This window comes from Passer montanus, unplaced genomic scaffold, assembly GCF_014805655.1.
Source record: "Passer montanus isolate IOZ18808 unplaced genomic scaffold, ASM1480565v1 scaffold185, whole genome shotgun sequence".
In the NCBI taxonomy this organism is placed as follows: Eukaryota; Metazoa; Chordata; class Aves; order Passeriformes; family Passeridae; genus Passer; species Passer montanus.
This window is the reverse complement of record NW_024365937.1, coordinates 189377-210416: the sequence shown is the minus strand read 5'-3', so window position 1 is coordinate 210416 and position 21040 is coordinate 189377. Positions and strand designations below refer to the sequence as shown.

The following is a 21040-nucleotide window of genomic DNA, read 5'->3' as shown; positions in this document are numbered from 1 at the left end:
TTTATCAAAATAGTAATCTCCAATTTACCTTTTTATCTTATATTTTATCTAATATCGTTATAGTTAGGATGGGAAAAATTGGCTGCTGTAAGCACCCCACACAAGTTTTGATCTTGAGCTGTAGTCACTTGTACAATGTTAATAGTTCTCATTTACCTACCTATTGCCTGAAAAACCTTAGGAGAAAATCTTTTAATATCCTTTATTTATGACACATTAAATTATGCACTGCCTTTAGAGTATACGTCGCTGAGAAGCAAGAGCTTCTCAATCAGCAGTAATTCAATCCTGGGATTATTTTTTGTCAATTTGGGAAAAACATGTGGTTGTATTCTATCTTTTTACTGTTCATAACAGTTCATTTTGAGCTTCTGCTAAAGACCTAGTTTACTGTGAAAAACGCCAATCACTTGTTTTTAAAATTTTAAAAGTTTAATAGTAATAAAATGGTTATAAAAATAGTAATATAATTAGAGTAATAATATTTGAACAATTGTGATTAGGACAATATGAGACACAGACATCTGGGGACCTTTTTCTGCGCAACACAAGCCTGAAGGATACCCGTTAACAGGGGATTAACCCTTAAAAACAATCACCTGTTGCATATTCATACATCTCATACATGATGCATAAATTCCATTCAAACACAGGATTCTGTCTGGTTACTGTCAACTTCTTCCTCTTAATCCTCATGCCGTCTTCCTGTCTGAGCGAGGTGGGAAGAAGTTAGTTTTCTGCTGATAAGTGAAATAAGGGAGCAATAAATTCCCTTTCTCTGAAAGATTTAGGTGTCCTGTGGCTGCTATCTGGTGCGAGTCCTTTCTTAAAAAAATATCTTACACAGCATAATATTTTCACATTATGTTATAACCTAAAACTATATTTAACACACTACTTAAGAAAATTAATACAGCATAATAACATTCTAGCATAACACATACAATATTAATTTTAATACTTGCGAAAAGCCAATAATAAAATACACATTTTTCACATCTACTATGCAGAAAATTTGATATGTGTGCTGAAATGGCTTGATTTACTCAAATAAGGCATTTCAAAATTTCTTTATAAAAATGAATATGCCTAGTTTTTAATAGAAATTGGAAAGGAAGTTACTGAAACCAGCACATTATTGGTTATTAAATATTGGTTATTAAATAATCTCTATTATGTGGGCGTGTCTCCTGCAGGTTTTCAAAGCACACAGGTAAATTGCAGTGCTATGGATGGTGACATCATTTATACCAAAATCTGTTTTTATAAATAGTGGCTATAGCTTAGTTTTGTGCACAATGATCTTTTTCTGTGCATGTCAGCCATTACTTATTAGCTGTGATGCAGACACTGACAAATCTCTATTCATTTGACTTGGTGTAATCACTGAAAATTGACATAACTTCACTCTTAACATTTTGTTGAACAAATTTAAGTACTTTAAAACGTTCCTGGCAGTGTGCATGGCTCTTTTCCCTTTTCCCTGTGTTGCAAAAGGTGAAGCTCAGAGCAGTTTTACTCATATTAATTTAAAGTTATTGTTGAGCATCTAAAACCACTGCAGCTCTCTAAACTGTGCTTTATTTGTTTCTTCAGGAACATCACATGTCCACTGAGAACTTGGAGCATGGCTATGAGCAATGCCAGTGAGTCTGTGGTTCTGAGCAATGGCAGCATCTTGTCAAATGCTGCTGGCCCAGGGGTTGTTGCAGCAAATGATGGAGACATCATGGTCCAACAGCTCCCATCCAAGGAAACACCAAGAACAAAACCAAGTCCAAATGGCTGCCTGCAGCTAAATGGTACAATCAAACCATCCTTTCTGCCTTTAGACAACCAAAGAACTCAGCAGATGTTGTCGCAGTGCTGCCACCCTTGTCCATACCATCATTCTTTAAGTAGCCATAATAGCAAGCAAGAATGTCATTCAGTGGTTGGCAGCTCAGCATCATCTCCTATGACCTCATGCTGCATGCAGCCACACACTGAGTACTCAGCCTCTATTTGCCAAAAACACACCCCTGTCTATCAGACTGCCTGCTGTCTTCAGCCCTCCCTCTCCTTCTGCCTTCACCATCAGTGGCCTGACCATTTCCAGCATCAGCCTGTGCAGCAACACATAGCCAGGATAAGGTAAGCAGGTTGCATTATTTCGTAGTTCTCAGGATGGTTAATCTTTCCCTGAACTATTTTGTTTTCTTACAGAAGTAGAAGATCTGAAAGGAAGATGAACCAAATTTATTTCCCAGTGATTTTACAGATAAATTTTCAGTGCATGACCGAGTCATTATTTCCAGCAGAAACCAAGTCAGGAGATTTGTTCTGTTGGGCTCCTTGGATATTCCTGAAATGAAATAGTTCTTTCTTGGGAGAAAAAAAACACTGATGTTTTTTTTTTTCCTGTTTTGGATTGTTTGGAAGCTCATTAGCTCTTTTAGAAGACACAGGGTACACCACTATTGTGTAAAACAAACCACTATAGAGGTAGCTAAGAATACACTGAAAGATCTGGTATGTCTGCACAGTCCAATCAAAACACATATTTCCTTAAAAAGATGCGTTGAAAAATATTTTCAACAATTTTGTTCTCAAATGTACAGGGTGTTTTTTCTTTGTCAGGTCAGCTGGTTCAGTGGGTTTCCCTCGTGTCTTTTCAGTGTAGGTTATCTGCTAAACTTCAAAATTGTGCTTGGGATTGTTCCAGGTTTTAGTCCTTTCTGTTCTCTGTTTCATAAGAACCTGCCTCTTTGTATTTGTTAGCTTTGGAGTTCCAGAGCTTCAGGGAGCAACAAACACAAGAAAAATCTTCTACAGCCTCCTGGTCTGGGCATAATCAGCCAATCTAAGAGGCAATTTCTGAAAAAGCAAATTCCCATGGAAGGAAGACACTTTGATGCTTTTAAGCAAGTTTATTATTATTTTTTTGAGTTGCAGTTGGGCTAAAAGGGGTGGATTTTCATGGGAGCATTAAAAACTACTCTTCTCCCTGTTCTGCAGCATCTTCATCCTTATTCAAGAACTTGGAGCTGTAAGTGTTTGTCAGTCAGTTACAATTAGCTCAAATATTTCATCAAGACAATGATTTTGTCTTGATGAAATATTTGAGCTAATTTTAAACTCCTAAAAATATCAGACTGGGAAAAACATGTAGTGTGGAAAAACTCAAAGTGAATAAAGCTTTTTTCTCCTAAGATAAAAGCAGATGAAAATAGGGATGATAATACAGAACACAAATCAGCTTTCTCCTTACGGTTATGCCACTTACAAATGGAAAAAATCTTAATTGTCAGAGCTGCTTATAATCAGAGATGTATTTTCCACCTCATACTAGTTTAAATGTCAAGCAAAGACGTTGTATAATTTTGTATGCAAAGGTATGCAGGAATTTGAACTATTGTAGGATGTCATACTTTTCAAACTGTTGGAATGGTTGCACTGATTTCACTGTTTTTCTCCCTGTGCAGCAGGGTTGTTAAACTTCATCTGTATTCCATAGTCATGAGGAAGGGAACAAATTCCATCCATAGTCTGGGCTGCTGGATTTAGTCTAGAAATAAAAACAGTGAAAATTTCTTCTGGATATGGTAAAATAATGTTTTCTGTCACGCTTCACAGATACAAAAACTGTTTGAACTGCTCTGATTGGGCTCTTGAGCCATGACACTGGTTTTTCATCTTCCTTGCCATACCATACACTTCTACAAAAATGTACAGAAATTATTAATAATGACTTATGAGAAGTGGTTTGTCTTACTGCTAGCAGTCAAAACAAAGATACAATCCAACCTTTAAAGCACCTGTACTTATTTAACCAGCTCTATCTGTTAGCATACCCTGCATATTCCTATCAAATGATTACTGGACTGCTTCCATGCCTTTTTACTCTGTAAACTGCCCATGACTGCATTAATGGACAGTGTATACTGATCTGACTGTCACTTAGTGTGGAACCAAAGACTTCTTTTCTCTCTTCAGTACTCAGCAAGATGTGTCTAAATACAATAGTCTGTCATTGCATTGTGAAGTTATTACACAGAGAGGCCACTGTCAGTGTAGACATGTTGGGAGATGGTAAAAACTGGGAGCAACTGGATGCAGCCTTGCAGGTGGATGGATGTGCACTGAGGAGGAAGCAAACTGCCTCATGTGTAGCTCCTTGACAGTGCTAAAAAGGAGGGGTGATAAATGTGTATTTATTTTTTTTGTGCTCTGTCACTTCCTGTAAACAGAAGAGTAACACTTAGGTGTGTGATATTTCAATGTGATCATTGTTCCACATTCTTAATTTTATTGCAGTTTGAACTTATAATCTTCACAGCAGCTTCTTCTACACATATTTTTATTACAAAGTTCATTGGAAATCATCCAGCTTTATGAAAAGTGCATGTTTTAACAGGGTTATTTAAAATGCAGGTTCTCATACAATACATTAGTTAAGTTCAGTGTGTAGTCAAAGTACATTTAATTTAGCTTCTTTTTTTAAAAAATGCATTCAAATATTGTTATCGTTTTAAGAAGGAGGAAAAGTTGTGATTAGATAGAGGAGGGCAAATAGTCCTTGCAGACTGTATCACCGATGCTTACAGCTCTGGGCAGGTAACCAATTGTTTCAGCACAACAGGCTTTGTCAGGTTTTGAAGCCCAAGGCTTAACATTTGTCGGTGACCTAATATTAAAGGAATGTGGCTTTGGTATATCATTGCAGATTGGAATGAGTAAAGACAGATTGAAATAATGCCACACTTGTCCTGTCCTCTTAAAGCTGGCTGGATCTGGAATTTTGTAGAGGGTACAGCTTTGAAGTTTAACTAAATTACATGCAAACATCATCTGTCCACTGCATCTTGAGAGGCTGGACAACTGTTAATTTTTTTAGGTTGGTGAAAACATTCTGTAGCATAAAATAAAATATTTTTAGTGGTTGGTGTTTTGCAGCATGATTGTGGTAAAAAAAAATTCTATTGTAAAAATAGGTAAAAGAGGTCAACATTTGGTTGTAATGATTTTTAGATGTTTTTCTGAGGTTGGAAGATCTTGAGTAAAGTTTCTTGTATTGTTTGGTGCACATATTTAAGAAGCAACTCATGTAAACATGTTCATACTTTTTTTTTTTTTAGTGGCTGTAATACCTTGACCACACAAACACACCCTGGAAAATTCTAGCCATCTCTCCATATCACAATGCAGTTGTCTGGGGGTTTGATTTGCTTTCCAACTATTTCTAAATTTACCTGTGTACAAGCACGGCACATGTAATTCTCTTCAGTACTGTTGGATGGGGTTTTTTTGTTCCCCTACCCTGCCTCTTTGGAGAGCTCATGCTGAAGTATCTGTTTTTGTTGGAATACACTTAAATATCTCAAGAAACCTGGGGTCTTAGAAATCGTGGAAGATATGTAGTTACTGCCCCTCTTTTGCTGCCACCTGTTTCTGTATTCATCAGCAGCCTTCATCAGGGTGGGTAGAAATACCAAGAACCAACCAAGTAAGGCTATGAAAGAAGCATGAAGATTGATCCGTAATGACTGGAAGCACTGAGTTAGGAGTCTCTAGGGAAAAGTGAAAATGTGCAGCCCAGTAGCATGCTTAGTGGGATGAAAGGAGGATAAAATAAATAGTGAACAGTTGCATAATTCTCTAAGAGAACTAAATACCACCATTTTAAAAAAAGCCAGAAAACTTTTACAGTCTTTCCTGGTATTTTTCAAAACCTCTTCTTCATATAGGAATGTATGCATGTCAGTAGGAGTGGCAGAGATCATTTAAGAAATTGTCTCAAGATTGAGGAAGGCATGGAACAACAGTGGTGGTATCTCTGGTGCCAATTTGGATTGCTTCCTTCAGACATGTACGGGAAGTTTTTAGTGGGAAAATACCAGTAAAAAGCTACCTGTGTGCTTGTTAATCTTGATGTCAACTCTGCTGGAATCTCTCTGGTGATAAAATTAAGAAAGCTTGGGTCTGTGAACTGAGAGAAAAAAGGTAGGGCAGAAGAGGTCAGGGAGCTGTGAAGAAACTGCTGGTGCTGATGCTAAGGAAAATGCTCCAGACTGCAAGTGTGCAGTGCTTACACTTTCACAGTATCAAACCAATAAATTCAAACAAGCACTCTTGGCTCAGGGTGAACCTGCTTTGTGTCACCCACTGTTATTTACTTTTTTAGACTATACTGTTGATGCTTTTGACTAAAGCAGACAAGTAAGGAAAACTGTTCTGAAAAGCATCTCAGTTATGTGTGGTAAAAAACAAAACAGCCTGGAAGGATGATCTCCCCATGGTCATGTGATCATCTCAAGCTGGAACAGGAAAATAAAATCTGTTTAAAGCCTGTCCTGGGTTGACTATATGACGCTTTTATCCCCAATCGTCTTGTTCTGTTTATACTGAATAATAAGTTTTACACCTTTAAGACTCTCTTCCAGACAGTGAGGAGGGGAGGGAAGAAGCGCGCAGTTTGTTTTCAGACTGCTCTCACTCCTCCACATTCCTGCTCCTGGACTGTGTTGTCTGCGGATGGACAGACAGCGGGACAGAGCTCCTTTTTTCCCTTTTTCTTGCTTTTAGTTAGTTTTAGCTAGCTGAGGCAAAGAAGTTCTCCGGATTGTGATTTTTTCCTTTTTTCTTGGACCTGTTCAAGCCTGCTCTGCACTGAACACTCAGAAGAGCACCGGCAGCTCCACCTGTGGCCCCCCTGGCTGGGCCTGGGCAGCAGCATTTCCAGCACCAGAGAGACTGATCAGAGACTGAGTGAGCCGAGCTGCAACCCGGGGAGGGGACTGTTCTGAGTTTGCTTTTCTTGGATCAGTGAGAAGTTTTATTGTTTAATATTGTTTGGTTTCTATTGTTTAATAAACAGGTTTCTTTCCACTTTTCTCCAAGGAGACATTTTCTCCCGAACCGGTTGGAGGGGGGAGGGGCAATTGAATCTGCTGTTGTAGAGAAGCCCCTTTGGGGGTTATCTCCCAAACTTGCCCTAAACCAGGACAAAGCCCCATAGAATCCTTACTTTGGATTAAATTTAAGAATTGTTCCTCATCCCCCACCAGCCTACTTCGGAGGTTTTAGCTCCCAAAGCTTAGTTAGTTTAAATTGCTGGATTCAAAGCTTTTGCTTGTTAGACCAATTTGCATTCAAAGAAGGCAAAAGACAGCATCAGGAAACTGGTAAAGCATCCACACTTACTATACATCTTGCTTTCAGTTCGATTTAAACCTTCTTTCAAAGTGTTTTGGCATTGCAGATTTATGTGATGGTTCTGGGACTCTGGTTTCTGCTGTGTCTCAGTGTTCTGTGCCACACACTGTTGAAACAGCACGGCAGACATATGTGAATACTTACACTTTATTTAATACTTTAAAACAAAGCTCTGTAGAAATGAAAAAGCTGTGAAATGAGGATAGAACACTACAGCTGCCTCTTACCCATTTTAAATTTTTCCTTCTAGTAATTTGGCATAAAGATTAGAACTGGAAAAAAAATAAAATCTTCTGTTTTTCCAAAAAACAAGGGAATGTTTGTCAAATACCAATCTTAATAACGAGACTTTGTTATGAAACAGTTCCCTGCTTGATTCCAGGAAAAGGATAATTGTTATCTAGTACATTCTGCATGGCTTGCAGAGCTGATTTTGCATATACATATGTATAAAATATTTTCAAATAGAGTCATTTCAGCAACATGAACTGTTCACAAAAATTTTTCCACTGAGCTTATTTAACACTTTATCCTCTTTTGAAAGTTGTTCGCTTCTCCTTTACTTGATGCATTAAAAGATATTTTAGTTTTCACTTCTTATGTGAATTGTATACTAATGTCTTTTGTACAAAACACATGTGCATATAATGATTTAAAAATTGATAAAGGAGCCTTTCTGCCTTCCCCTAAGAAGATTAAAAATAGAAATCTTTAAGAAGAAACCTTTAGGTCAGGTTTCTGGAAGTGGGATTTCTGAAATGTTTTATCAACCTTTAGCAACTAAAAAGCAAAGTTGTGACCCTCATTTCATTCAGTGTTCAGGGTGTTGCAAATCTTGTGGTTCATGCTATAGATCAGGAGTTCCTGAAACAATACAAATTCTGGCTCTGTTCTCATTTAAGCCATTTATTCTATGCCAAAACAGGAGTTCTTATTATGAAGCATTAACAACCCAATGGCATACTTGGGATTTTGATATAGTTGAGACAAATGTAAAGGAATGTGAAGCCATCTCATGCATCTATCTGAGTCCAAATGTGGGATTCTCTGTTGAGCACATGTGGAAAAGCAGGTTTTCCCTGTGACCAAATGAACTGGGTTTTTTCTTTCTTTGAAATAATTTTTCATGTCAGTCTAATTTGAGCTGTGCTTCTTCATTTTCACACATTTTTATTTTCAGGGAATTCAGGTCCTGTGTGTGTGCTTGAAGATGAGTCCCATACCCTGTATCCCTCACCTTTCCCTGAACAATGGAGGAGCTCACTCATAACTAGCAATGTGCTGGGCCTTTGAACTGCTGTCCTTAAAAGATGTAAAGCTGAGGGAAATAATAAAAAAAAAACGTGGCTCCTTTCTTTTGTACTAAATTGACTAGAAAACCAGTATCAGCTGTGCTTGTTCTGGAAAAGGACTGATTGGTGTGGGGTTTCAGATTACTTACAAAACTGAGCATTTATGTACACTTAGAAAAAACCCACAACATCCAAAATTATGTCAGTTTGTTGGAATATTTTGGTGATGTATTTCATGTACATTTAATTTAGTAGGAGGTTGTAGTGAAGTTCAGATGTGCATAAGACAACACCAGACAACAAAGAACAACAGTCTAAACTATGCATGGCCAATGATCTGATTTTCATCACTCTTTAAAGAGATGGATTTTGAAAGATTTGCACATTCCTACATAAAAATTTTGAGTCTTCCTTTTGATGGGGGAAAGTGTAGAATGATCAACATCATCTTTAGAAAGCTCTTTATGAGTTACCATCATTGTTTCTGTCTCTAACTCCTTCTAAAATCACTTGTTCTTCCTTTCTGATAATTTCAGTGTTGTCTTTGTCTCCTAGTGAATAATAATTTGTGTCCATGCTTTTAATTGGTCAGGGATGCTTGAACAGCAAAACAAAACAAAACCCCTAAACACAGTGCCAGAGGGAAATACAAAAGGTACTCGAGCAATTTGGCACTGATTTTGCTGCACAAAAATTGCAGTGTGATTCTACTGAATAAAGAAATCTTTTAAAACCTGGACTATCAATGCAAAATAAAAATGAGATGGTATCACTGACAGATCAGTGGAGGTAAGGGAAGTTACAGGTAGAAATTCTGCTGATGTTTCAGAGAGCTTAGTCTCACTATTGGCAAATTAGGATGTGCTTTGGTTCTTTTCTAGTAAAATCATAAATAGATTTATGTACTGGACTGAAAAAGCTGATATGCATCACTTCTGCCACTTCTCACACATTTTGTAGCATGTTAATAGGATACTTTGCCTCAAAATGCTTATGTTACTCTTTCAGTTTGTAGGATATTTAGTTTGTTCTGTCAAATGGATGAACTTTCGCAAACATTTTGCTGAACAGCTTTGATCATGTTAAATCGGTTTTATAGTCTGTTCAATACTAGAGCGCTTTTTGGGGCTTTTAGCTGCAGTACTGGAAACATTAAATGTTCAGTAAATATTTCCTTTTTTTTCTTGCTTGCTTTTGCAAGCAACAAATTTCATGTCAGGAGATCCAGAAGATAATGTTGCCTTATATATATATATCTATATATATATACAAGTTTTCATTAGCACTACCAAAAGCTAAAGAGCCTTCTTTGTGCAATTACGTATTAAATCCTTTAAAATATATTAATTGTGTTGAATAGATATTTGTTTTATATCACGTAAAAGTTACAGCATTCTAAATTACTAAATTCACAGATATTGGAACAGGAGTTCAACACTGAAGAGAAATATTTAACTAAATTTAGAACAAAGATCTGAAGTAACAGTATTTTCATTTGCTGCAAGAGATTAAATATGGGGAAAGGAAAAAATTATTGTTTGTCCCCATGGTTAGATGAATAATCTGGAGAAATTGTAACTGCTTTTAATCTATCTTTAGAAAAGCTCTCTAGTCGAAGAAGGTTTTCTGAGAGCAAAACTGAACTCCCTGGTGATTTACAATCACAAAGTCTTACATCTGCACAGGAAGGAAAACTGAAGCATGTATCAGTTGAAGTGTCATTTATGACACTCCAAGTCTCCCTCCTCCAGAGCCAAATTTCCATGAGTTTAATGTCAGTCTTTAATACCTATAGGAACATGCACTTCAGCCTGTGTGGAGAGATACCATCATAAAAATAGGCACTCTTGGACATTTTCATTCTCGGTGGTATCATGAGATGGGGGTTTTCTTCTGTGTATGTTGTGATGCGGCCAGGACCTTGCAGTGCTCCATTCAACTGGGAAGTGTAATAAAACCAGCTTTGAAATAAAATATATCTAAGGAATGACTTTTTGCCAGTAAAAATGTTGAAAACTACTCTAGTCATCATTTAAATCCCAGAACATGTCTATTAATTTCACTGTAATTACCAAGAAAAGAGAAAAGACTAATGGTTTTAGATGACTTGTGAAAGATCTTGAAATAATATTAGTCTGCTCCAAATTAGCTGTTGGCTTGTTTTCAAATAATGATTCATGGTGGTATTTTACTAAGCTTTTTTGAAATTCTCTTTAATAGATCAGGCCTTTTGTTTAATTTGCCAGGCAGTGCTCTGCATAGTCCTGACTTCAGTGCTTCAAAAGTCTAAGGAATATATATATATATATATTTATATATATAGCTTCAATTAAACCTTTTGGAGAAGTGTATACTTTAAATTGTGTATAAACTTTGCCATTTAAAAAAGGGAGAATTCAGTTGAAGTAAGCTTGATGGGAGTCTTCTTATTGACAGTTTTGGAGCACTGTTTAAAAGTGGCTACACTCATTGGAGGGAAGTTTAGGGAAAGAAGAATACAAGAAAAGTGTTTGGAGGTTCTGTATGCCTTGGCTCCTTCATATGCTCTCAGATTTTCCTACAGCGAAAATGATTTCATTTGTTTGAAGACAAGTGAACCAAGTAGATGCTATAAAGGAAGAGAGCCAGCTTTCCTAGTCGTTGATAATATTTAAACAGTTGTTGAAGATGAAAGAGGAAAGACATTAGAATTCAGTATTGCAAAAATGGGTTTCTAAGGAGCCTTAAATTGAAGACTTGGTCAGCAAATCCTGGGCTCATGTGTGGATACTATCCCTATGGAGCAGTGAGGAAGAGGAGAGGGGGAAAAACTCAACAATCCCCCCAGCCTTGGAGATGATTGTAATAGGATCATTTCAGTTTCAAATTACCTGTATGTTATGAACTTATAGAAATTTTAATTTTAGCATAATAAGTTATGCAGGGTTAGAATAAAATAGACTGTTTCAGTTGGGAGGGACCTGCAAGGATCACCTGACGCATTCAGGGCTGACCCAGTTAAAGCATCTTGTTAAGGGCATTGTCCAAATGCCTCTTGAGTACTGACAGGACTGGGACATCAGTACCTTCCTAAGAAGGTCTGCTCAGGTGTTTGACTACCTTCTAGATAAATAAATCTCCAGTCTAAATGTCCCCTGGCTCAGCTTTGAACCCTTCCTGCCTGTTCCAGCACTGGATTCCAGGGAGAAGAGATCACCTCTCCACTTCCCTGCCTCAAGAAGCTGTGGAGAGCCTGAGGTCACTGCTCAGTTTACTTTTCTCCAAATCAGACAAGTCCAAATCATCAACTCATCTTCTTAGGACATTCCTCACAGTACTGTTAATAAACTTGCAAATGAAAATACACACATTTAGTTTGTAAATACATTGCAGTGACCTTTTCCATCTCTGGTTCCTTGATGGAAACATATTTCCCTGTTGTACTCTGGCATGAGGCAGAGTTTTGTCTGTGGGAGGTGTCAAAACTCCCTGCTACTCTTGCAGAGTAGGTTAATAAAGTTTAATATTGATTTCATAGTAGAAAGGGAGTGAGTGAAATGCTGGCTTAGTTAAGGATATATAGGGTTTGCCCCACTCCATGGGGTTTTATCCAGTAGGTATGCTGTAGGTCAGTAAAGCTTACACATCTATGCTGAATTTAAATCAGAAAGAGCAAGAATCACTCAGACAATGATTTTATTGTTAACACCTTCCTTACAGTTGCTTTCCTCACAGAAAGGCAATCTTATTTACTCCTATTTGCTGTGAAAATAGAGCAGATGCTCAGTTGGAACTGAAGAGGTAGACAAGAAGAAACAAGAAAAGCAAATGGGAACTTTTATAAAGCTTTATGTCTCAACTGTAAAAATGTGAATTGACATCTGTAATACAGTTGCCAAATAGCAGATTGATTTTTGATCTGCTAAGTTGCATTTTGCTTAATTTTAAGCAAAAGAACAGTCGTGTGCAATATTAAGAAAATGTGCAGCAATTTTGCACATTTTAATAGGATGAAATAGCAGTTAGTTTCAGATAATTTCACCCTGATAATTTAGACATTAAAAATATTAAATCCTTTTAGATTAGTCCTTGATATTTTATGTGCAGGAAAAAACATGAAAATTAGTTGCATTCTTCTTTGTTTTAATAAAACCTTAAAAAAGCAACTTACCAGAAAACAGAATTCTCTGTCTCCTCTAGAACATCATTTTGCTGTGGGTTGTGCTGTTCCTTAGAGATGTACACAAGTAAACTAAGTGCAGACAAGTACAATGAACGCTGCATGTTTAAGAAATTCAGAATTCATTACTAAAGAAATTAAGAATTCATTACTAAAATAATGGAAAACTGCTTACCATAAGAAAAAATTAAATTGGGAAGATTATAAAAATGTTTTTTGGCAACTTAATCTGGATTTGTTGTCTGAGTGATTGTTAAAATGATAAAGCACATAGGTGTTACATCTGATATAACAGCAAAAGCTAATTTGATATTTAGGAGCAATTCAGATTGCTCTCTTGGGACAATGACATTCTGAAAACACGAGGATTTTCTTCCTGTGCAGGGATTTAGTTTGTATTGTATGTTCTAATGGAGAATATACAATATGATGCATATCTCATTCTATCCTGCAGGGATTTAGCTTATCCTGGAGTATAATAATGACCAAAAGCTATGTTTTATCACTTCTGGTAACCAGATCTACTAACATAGGGAATAGCTTCCCTCTGGCAAAGTAAAGCATTGAGGTTAAACACCTCATAATCCTTGGACAGAGGAATCTTTTTTTTCCAGTAAATATAGCTATTTATTGCAATGTACCATCTTTGCCTCCAGTGAATCTTTAAGTGAAAAGCAAGAATGCAAAATGAATCTGTTGTCCTGTGCAGGGCCAGGAGTTGGACTTCAGTAATCCTGGTGGGATCCTTCCATCTCAGGATATTCTATGATTCTATACTGAGTAAATCCTTTTATGATAAATATCAGTAAGCTGTGCATTTACTTTCAAAATTTTGTGCAGCTCAGCACCAAAATGACAGTGCTGGATATCATTGCTGGGTGAGCAGCCTCCACTTCCCTTAGCTTCTGTCTCCCAGGAACAAAACAGAGGAGAAGCACCCACCCTGACAGTCTTGGATTTATCCAGTGCTGTTTGTTGTTTCCTTACACCTAAAAATAGGGCACAACAGTCACAGGCAGTGTCTTTGTGCTGCCCCATGTCAGGCTGGTAGGCATTAATTTCATCTTAAAGTCTAACTGGCGTGTTGTTCCTCCAAGGAAAAAAAAGAGGAAAAGCCTTGCTGTATCCAAGTTCCAGTCTCTACATCTGCTCATGGTGAAATAAAAATTAATTGCAGCTAAGTGGCATAAATCAGAAATTGAGTGTTTAGCCAGGGCAATATCCAGTATTGTAATAGGAATTGTAGGAAGGTAATGTTTGGACAAGTTAGTACAAAGATATGATTTGGAATGTGTTGATGCTTTTTAACTGACTCAAAAAAAGACCCCAGTCAACATTACTGTTAGTGTAAGCAGGAATGTTCCTATTTAAAATCATATTAATATTTCTTTCAACCTCTTAGGTTATTGAGAGCTGCCTTTTTAACACTTCTTTGAAATGATGGGTGCTTCGCAACAGCTAGAAAACTCTTCAAAGTATGCTTCAAAACACAGCCTGTTTTCCTAATTTTCCATTTCATGGCGCTATTCTTGTAGGATTTCTTGTACCCATTAAAGAAGCAGCAAGCATTGATTCCTTGGGGTGTGAGTCCAAGGGGTTGCTGACATTGATACCTTTCTCACAACTGATGTTTGTGAAGAAAGCCTGAAAAATAATGCCTTGGACTATCTAGATACTTTTGTTGTCCTCTGGCACATTCAGGTTTGTATTTCCCTGAAATGCATTAGATTAATGAAACATGCTGCGTATGAAGTAAATCAGCCATAGTGTTATTATTAAGTCTCATGCTGTGGAACATGTTTTGAAATACTGACTTGTGGTATGTGATGTCCAGGTGACATGAAGGTTATGAACTAGATTTAATAATACATAGGATTTTCAAAAGCTTGTTTTCCAGTGTGATACTCGAAATTAGGACCAAACTTCCCTTTCTGATGTACCCTATTAACTTCCATGAGAAAACTCATTCAATACTGTGATCAAAAGGAGGTGTTGGCTTCCCTGGGAACCCAAAGTCAGAATGTAGCTATGTGGCACAGCATGTTCCCTTTCAGGAAGCTCAAGCACAGGTTATTATCTTTCTCAGATTGAAAAATATGTGAAGCAATCATTTTTTTAATACCTGTGAACTGCCCCTATTCAATTAGGTTTGTTCAAAGAAACAAATTATTTCTACTACCTCACTGTTCAAAATACCAGTGGGAACAATGAGGTTAAGTGCTTATTTAGGCTGGAAAGGTGAATAATTGGAGCTGTAGTAGTCCAGTCCAAAGCTGATCAATCTTCCTGATACTCAGTTATTTCCTAGAGTAAACTTGCTGGTATTACAGCAGCCCTTTTTAAAGACACCATTCCTCCTTTTCGGCATGTTGCACAGAAGGATGCTGGGCATCCAAAATACATTTCATGCTGAGTAACATCTGGGGTGTTTAACTAATCTATTTATCTTTTCTTGATGTATTTCTTAATTGTGTGATGTTCAGACAAAACTTGCCACTAGGAAAGGACAGGATGCAAAGCAAAGCATGTTAAGCAGCAGCTGACACTTGCAGTAAATGGTGCTAGAACTGAGCCTGTCCTTTTATTCCTCTTTCCCTTTTCCACTCTTGGTGCAGTGTTTATTAGATTTTATCAGTGACTGCAGTTTGTGCAGTAACTTGGTTGTGCTGGTCTTGTCACCAACAACTGTGATTGTCACTTTCTGCTATCGGACTTGTAAGAATTAACTGCAAAGGTAATTTAATACAAAGATCAACTTGGCTTTTGCACCAGCAAGAGTGGAACTCACCACTTCTTTCTCACAAAAACTGATGAGGACTCTTTTGTCCACAATTTTTTTGGAAGCTGATGGTGTTATTTAAACTGGCTCAATGAAAGTATGATACTTCAAAAATTAGATACAGCAACATTAATTAAGTGGGAAAGATCTGGTTTTGCCATGCATTTCTGTATTTTAGAGCATAACTAAAGAATTTTGGGGCATAGTTTTCAGGGATAACTTTTCCTATTGACCAATATAATAAAGTCATCATAACAGCTGCAAGGGATTGGTTACAATACTGGAATTTACCCAGATGTACCCAGGTTTTTTCAATGCATGCTTTTCAAAACAAAAGAGTTTGATAGCAGGTGTGACCTTTAACCCTCCCTAACTTTGAAGAACTTAATCATTATCATTTGTTCAACACTGAATATATTTTGCAGGTGTAGTAAACAGAGGGAAATGTAGTTTGGTTTTGATGGGACCGGGGGAGGATGAGGAATGACTGTGTTGGCATTTGCCCACTTTGTGTAAACCAAATTAGGCAAATTTAAAGTAGCCCCCATGTAGAAGAAAACAATTTTATCTGCTAATATAGACCAGAATTGTCATAGAAGTCTTTATACAAGTCAGCATAAATACAAAGCCTGTAGTAATCATTGTTGTTGGGTGGCTCTGATGTGCCAAAGGTTTACCTGATACTATTACTCACAGCAGAGGCTATTATGGCACAGACGAAAACAAGTGACAGTATATATGGAAATTCAGATATTTACAAATGAAAGCTAGAAATTAATGTTTGAATCACTTTACTAACAGTAAGTATGTCTGCTTACATTTTTCTCTCATTAAACCCAGGAGTCTGTGCTGCAGTTTAAAAAATTGTTATTCCCGACACTGGCTTTGTCCCCTTTTCCATACAGTCGTTGAAGGCACATTCAGCGTGTGCTCTGCCTTGGTGCAAGTTCATGAAAGGGACTATCTGTTTAAGCATTTCTCTTCATCCAGAGTCCTGTTACTGTTCACTTCAGATTCAAGTTTAGTGAGTTCTGACTTCAGTACCTGGTTTCTGATCCTCCAGTCTAGCCTGAGTTGAGTAAAAGTTGGTTTTGTGGTTGAGGCTGTAGATCAGACAATGAGCAGTCCCCCAAGCCTGCCACAACTTCTTTTCAGCCTAGGGGAATTTACTGTTCAAAGTAGTTTCAGAACTCAGTTCTGATGGTTTTGTCACATTCTGGCTGCTGGCGAGTCTGTTGTAGTGCTACCAGCAGCTTTTAGCATCGGTTGGAAAACTGGGTATGTTCTATACCTCTGGATGGCAGATTTGTGCACCTAGTCTGAAGATTGGTGACACTTCATAAATTTAATCTTTTGTGGCTGCATTCAACTGAGAATCTTTGTCTATACCTTTAATCCTTGATTTACTCTGCAACTAGAGAATGGTGATTGTTCTTTCCTCCGGTTTTCTCCTGGCTGAAAGGAGCAAATCTTACTATTGTGTAGTAGTAAACAACTCTTACTATTTTGAAGAACAGCAAATTTCATTTCTATGTAGTGGATTAAGTTTTTCTGAAAATCTCTGAGGAGTCTGAACTGTTTATCTTTGTGTGAAAGCATACAAATATATGCTTTTGACAGCCTCATTGTGATGTTACTTAGTGATTTATTTTATGCAAGTACTTGTTTCTTAATTCAGTGCTTTCCATATTTTTTAAAAGAACTAATATTAAATGTGTCCTTCGTGGTAAAACAAATCCATGACTTAACTGAAGCCGTTGTATGGTTACAGTTTCAGAGTGATTTTATGTCACATTCTTGAAATGACTTGCAGATTGTTTATGAAGGTTTTTTTTAAGTGAAACTTATGTGGATCTTACTGGTGCAGTAGCTAAGGAATTGAAATGTGCACTGTACAGTGTTAGATAAGAATAATTTTCACTTGGGTTTGTAACAAAAACTTGGATAAAAATATTTTATAGAGGTATCCTATGTCATTCTACTTCCTGTATTATGGCAAGACAGAATTTATGGCCAAAATAATTTTTTGTAATGAAATTACAAAGGACATCTATGAAGTTTTGTGAATTACAGTCAGAACATGGTGTTGTGGTTGTCCGTTTCCATCATATACAAACTTTGTCATGATTTTCCATAGTATTGAATTTTTATCATGTTAGTTTATTTGGTCTCTTGTTGAAAACTGGAAAAGCCTCAGGAATGGTAATCTCAAAAATCAGCTGCATAAAATTCCACTTTTGAAAACGCAGCTGTCTGTAGCTGTAATTATTCTCTGAACTACTTGCTTGCAAAGACTCAATTGAATATGATTGTGGGCCTTTCAAAATAGCGCCTTTCAAAATAGCGCCTTTCAAAATAATTAATATCCTAAAATACCTGATTCTTATAATTGATTTTCTTACTCCTGTATGAGAATAATTAAACAAATTGGTGTGTGCATGCATATTTCATGCATTCTTAATTACTCTCTTTTTTCTCTTCTTTCAGGACAGCCAGACCATTCAAGTTACCAAAAAGGTAAGGTTCAGTGCTGTCACAGCTGAGTTTGTGGAATCATAAAGATGGTAGATGAGGTGATGGCAAAACTGTTATTCCCCATACAAAGCAAGAATAAGGAATATTCAGAGAAAAAAATAAACATTCAAATTAAATCAGACTTTAAAAGTATTTCTTTAGGCAGTGGGTAGTAAACTTCTGCAACTGCCATGGGAAACCAGGGCAGCAGATACTATCAGCAAGGTCAAACAACATTTAGAAGAATTGATCTGTAATGGGTCCCTAAATAAACTCTGAAATAAGGAGCCAGGGCCAAGTTCTTTAACATCCCTAAAAACACATCTGTGAATCCTAAGAAAGCAGGAAGGGGATTGAACATGTAGGATATCCAAACTCAGGCTCTATTTACAGACAGAAAAGCAGTGCCTCATTAATACTAGGCCAGAATTTTAAAATCTTTGCAGATTTCAATACTTCTTGTTTTCATCTATTTTAGGCATTTTTATTATAATCTGTGCCTGGATACTCCATGCTTCAGTACTTTTCTGGTTAAGGGTTGCTCTGAGAAGTGGCTTGGTTGTATCATGAATAGTGATAAACAAACCTGTCAGACATTTTGAAAATTTTGTCCATAGTAGTTTTTAATTCTTCCTAAACCCCCATGCAATCTAGAACACTGGTTTTGGATGGTATAGGCTCTGTAGCATCGCAGGGTCAGAGAAGATAACAGAGCATTGTATCTAAAACTATCAGTGCATCAGAATGGCAAGAAGAAACCATCTCAAGTGAAAAGACCTTAAAAGCACAGTCCATCTTTAGGATTTGCTTTCAGTAAAGAGTAGGCCTGTTTGTTAAGTGTCATATAATATGTAACTATTTGAGTTACAGAAATCTGTGTGTTGATATGTTTGGGTCACACAAATATCTATTGTTTATAGTGACCTTTTCACAATACAAAACCTATATATCATACATTTCTGTCTCTGTACAAACCTGAGGAGTGGTTGAATCTGAGGACATCTGTGTATAGGAGCTCAATTGAAAAGTTTTTCACTAGCCTCATATTATGCTTAAAATGGGAAAAGAACCTAAACATTCTCTTTTCTGCCTTTTCCTTTTGAAGAAAATATTTGAGGTCTTGGATCACCTTTAGATAAATTGCTTTATAACAGTGGTGCTTTTAGGAGTGCTAAATATAGATTGATTACTGTATCTTTTAAGCATTTTGAATTACTTAGAGCATGAATTTAAAAAAAAACAGCTAAAACCAAAATGTTTTTTAGGTGTGAAAAACATCAGGAAGAAATAAATTAATGAAAGCGACATTTTAATGGTACATACCTAGCTAAAATTAGTTCCATTCTAACAGACTGAAAACACTGCAAAATAGTATAAAAAGTGGTATTTTACTCAGTGTTAAACTCCCATGAGCTCATCATTCAGTGCTGGAATATTTTGGATTAAATAAAACCAAGAAGGTGTAAATGTGGCTGTATGTCTTGGTCATTGCACAAACAAAAAAGTAGTTTAAATTAGGCATCCAAAAGTGGGAGGTTTTATCCTGATTTAGAAAAGCACTAAAGAATGTGTTTAGCACTAAAGATATCCTTTCTGAATTCCACTGAGGAATTGATTTAAGCATTTTCCCCTTGGACTCAGGCATTTTCAGGCATGTGGTCATTTATGCCCAATCTGTCAGGATGGTGGCTTCCTCCTCACAGAGAAAAAAAAAACCTAAACTCATGTTATAGGTTTTTAATGAAAAAAAATTTTTTAAAATTTTAAAAACATGCCATTTCTTTAGCCATGTACAGTGGGTTGGGGTCAAGGCTGGTTTTAGGCAACTTGGTTGGAGCTGGAGCCCTCAGCAGCATAAATAATGCTCAGACGGGTAAAATTAAAAATACCTCTTGTCAGCTAAGAAGTCCTCTTGTCAGCCCAGGTCAGCTTTGCTTATCTTTATTTCAGTATGAGGTAAAAGAAACAAGAGAAATTTGCAGGTGTAAACAAGCACTTCACTGTTTTTTGTATGTGGCTTATTGTCACATTAAACACTTAGGATAGAGGTTTTTTTACAGCTGAAAAAATTTAGCTAATTTAAGAGTGCTCAGCTGAGAATGGAACTGTAGAGACAAGACGTCAAAATGGTAAATCTGGCGCTAGTGATGAATAGGAAAATAAATCTTTTGGGTATAACTTTCATGACTTCAGAGCAAATATCTGTAATAGCTAGTCAGTCTAGCTTGGAGTTTAGAAAAACATTTAGTCCTATAAATAGGAAAATTCTACTAGGACATTTATTTCACTTCTACTTTGTACAATTGCTCATTTGGCAAGCTGCCCCTTTATAATTGACTTTAATGAAAACTTTGACTTCAGATTTCTTTTCAAGCTTTTACTAATTAACCTCTTGTGTGAGCATGTCAGAATTATTCCATGTTTACTTAACAGGAAATGGAGAAACACCCAGTGCTTTTTATTTACTTGCTCCTCAAAGCTGTACTTAGACCCCTAGAAGTGCCTATTTCCACATTCTACAGAAAAACAGGAATAAGCTTGCTGATGCTATTGATTTTGCAGTCAGAACACTGGAAACCTTCTGCTGGAGTGAGGAGATGGACAAACCCTGCCTTCTTAGCAGCAGGACAGAAAATTTTGGTCAACCTGATAATTGTGTTGTGATTAGTTAGGAAGTTGCTCAAACCTTTATTGTAAGAAAAATCATTTAGAAATTAAGATTCCTTGATTTCACTTAATTTTCTGAATATTTCAGTTGAATTAACAAAAATTAAAATATTTTAAAAAAATAATGAAAATTAGGTTTGCATATAACAGTTCTTCCACTCATAAAATTAGAAATGACCTAGGTGTTAAAATCCAAGGATGGATGTTATGCTCTAAAACTAGACAGTTAATGTTGGTTAGTTTATATGTCATGTTGCCAATCCCTTGCATCTTGGACCTATGACAGATTTCATGGATCATGAGTATGTAGGGTTTGATTATTTTTTAATGACTATTTTAAAAATAGAGGAAGTGTTTTCCTTGGGTTCTACTTTAAAACAGATCTTTTTCTTTCTTGGATTATTTTCTTTAAAATGCTTAAGTTTAGAAAAGATC

At 36.6% G+C, this 21040-nt stretch overlaps 1 protein-coding gene across 10 annotated transcripts in view; it reads left to right on the top strand.

The window, feature by feature from the left end:
* DISP1 (dispatched RND transporter family member 1) overlaps positions 1-21040 on the top strand; it is an 89817-nt gene that overhangs the window by 55239 nt on the left and 13538 nt on the right. For 6 of the 10 annotated variants that reach the window (XM_039705820.1, XM_039705814.1, XM_039705815.1 and 3 more), the window contains 2 exons: positions 1597-2133; positions 17912-17941. In XM_039705820.1, the coding sequence (XP_039561754.1) occupies positions 1597-2133; positions 17912-17941 (567 nt within the window). Of the gene's footprint in view, positions 1-1596; positions 2134-17911; positions 17942-21040 lie in introns of those variants that run through there. The other 4 variants (XM_039705821.1, XM_039705823.1, XM_039705822.1 and 1 more) reach the window with 2 other exon arrangements.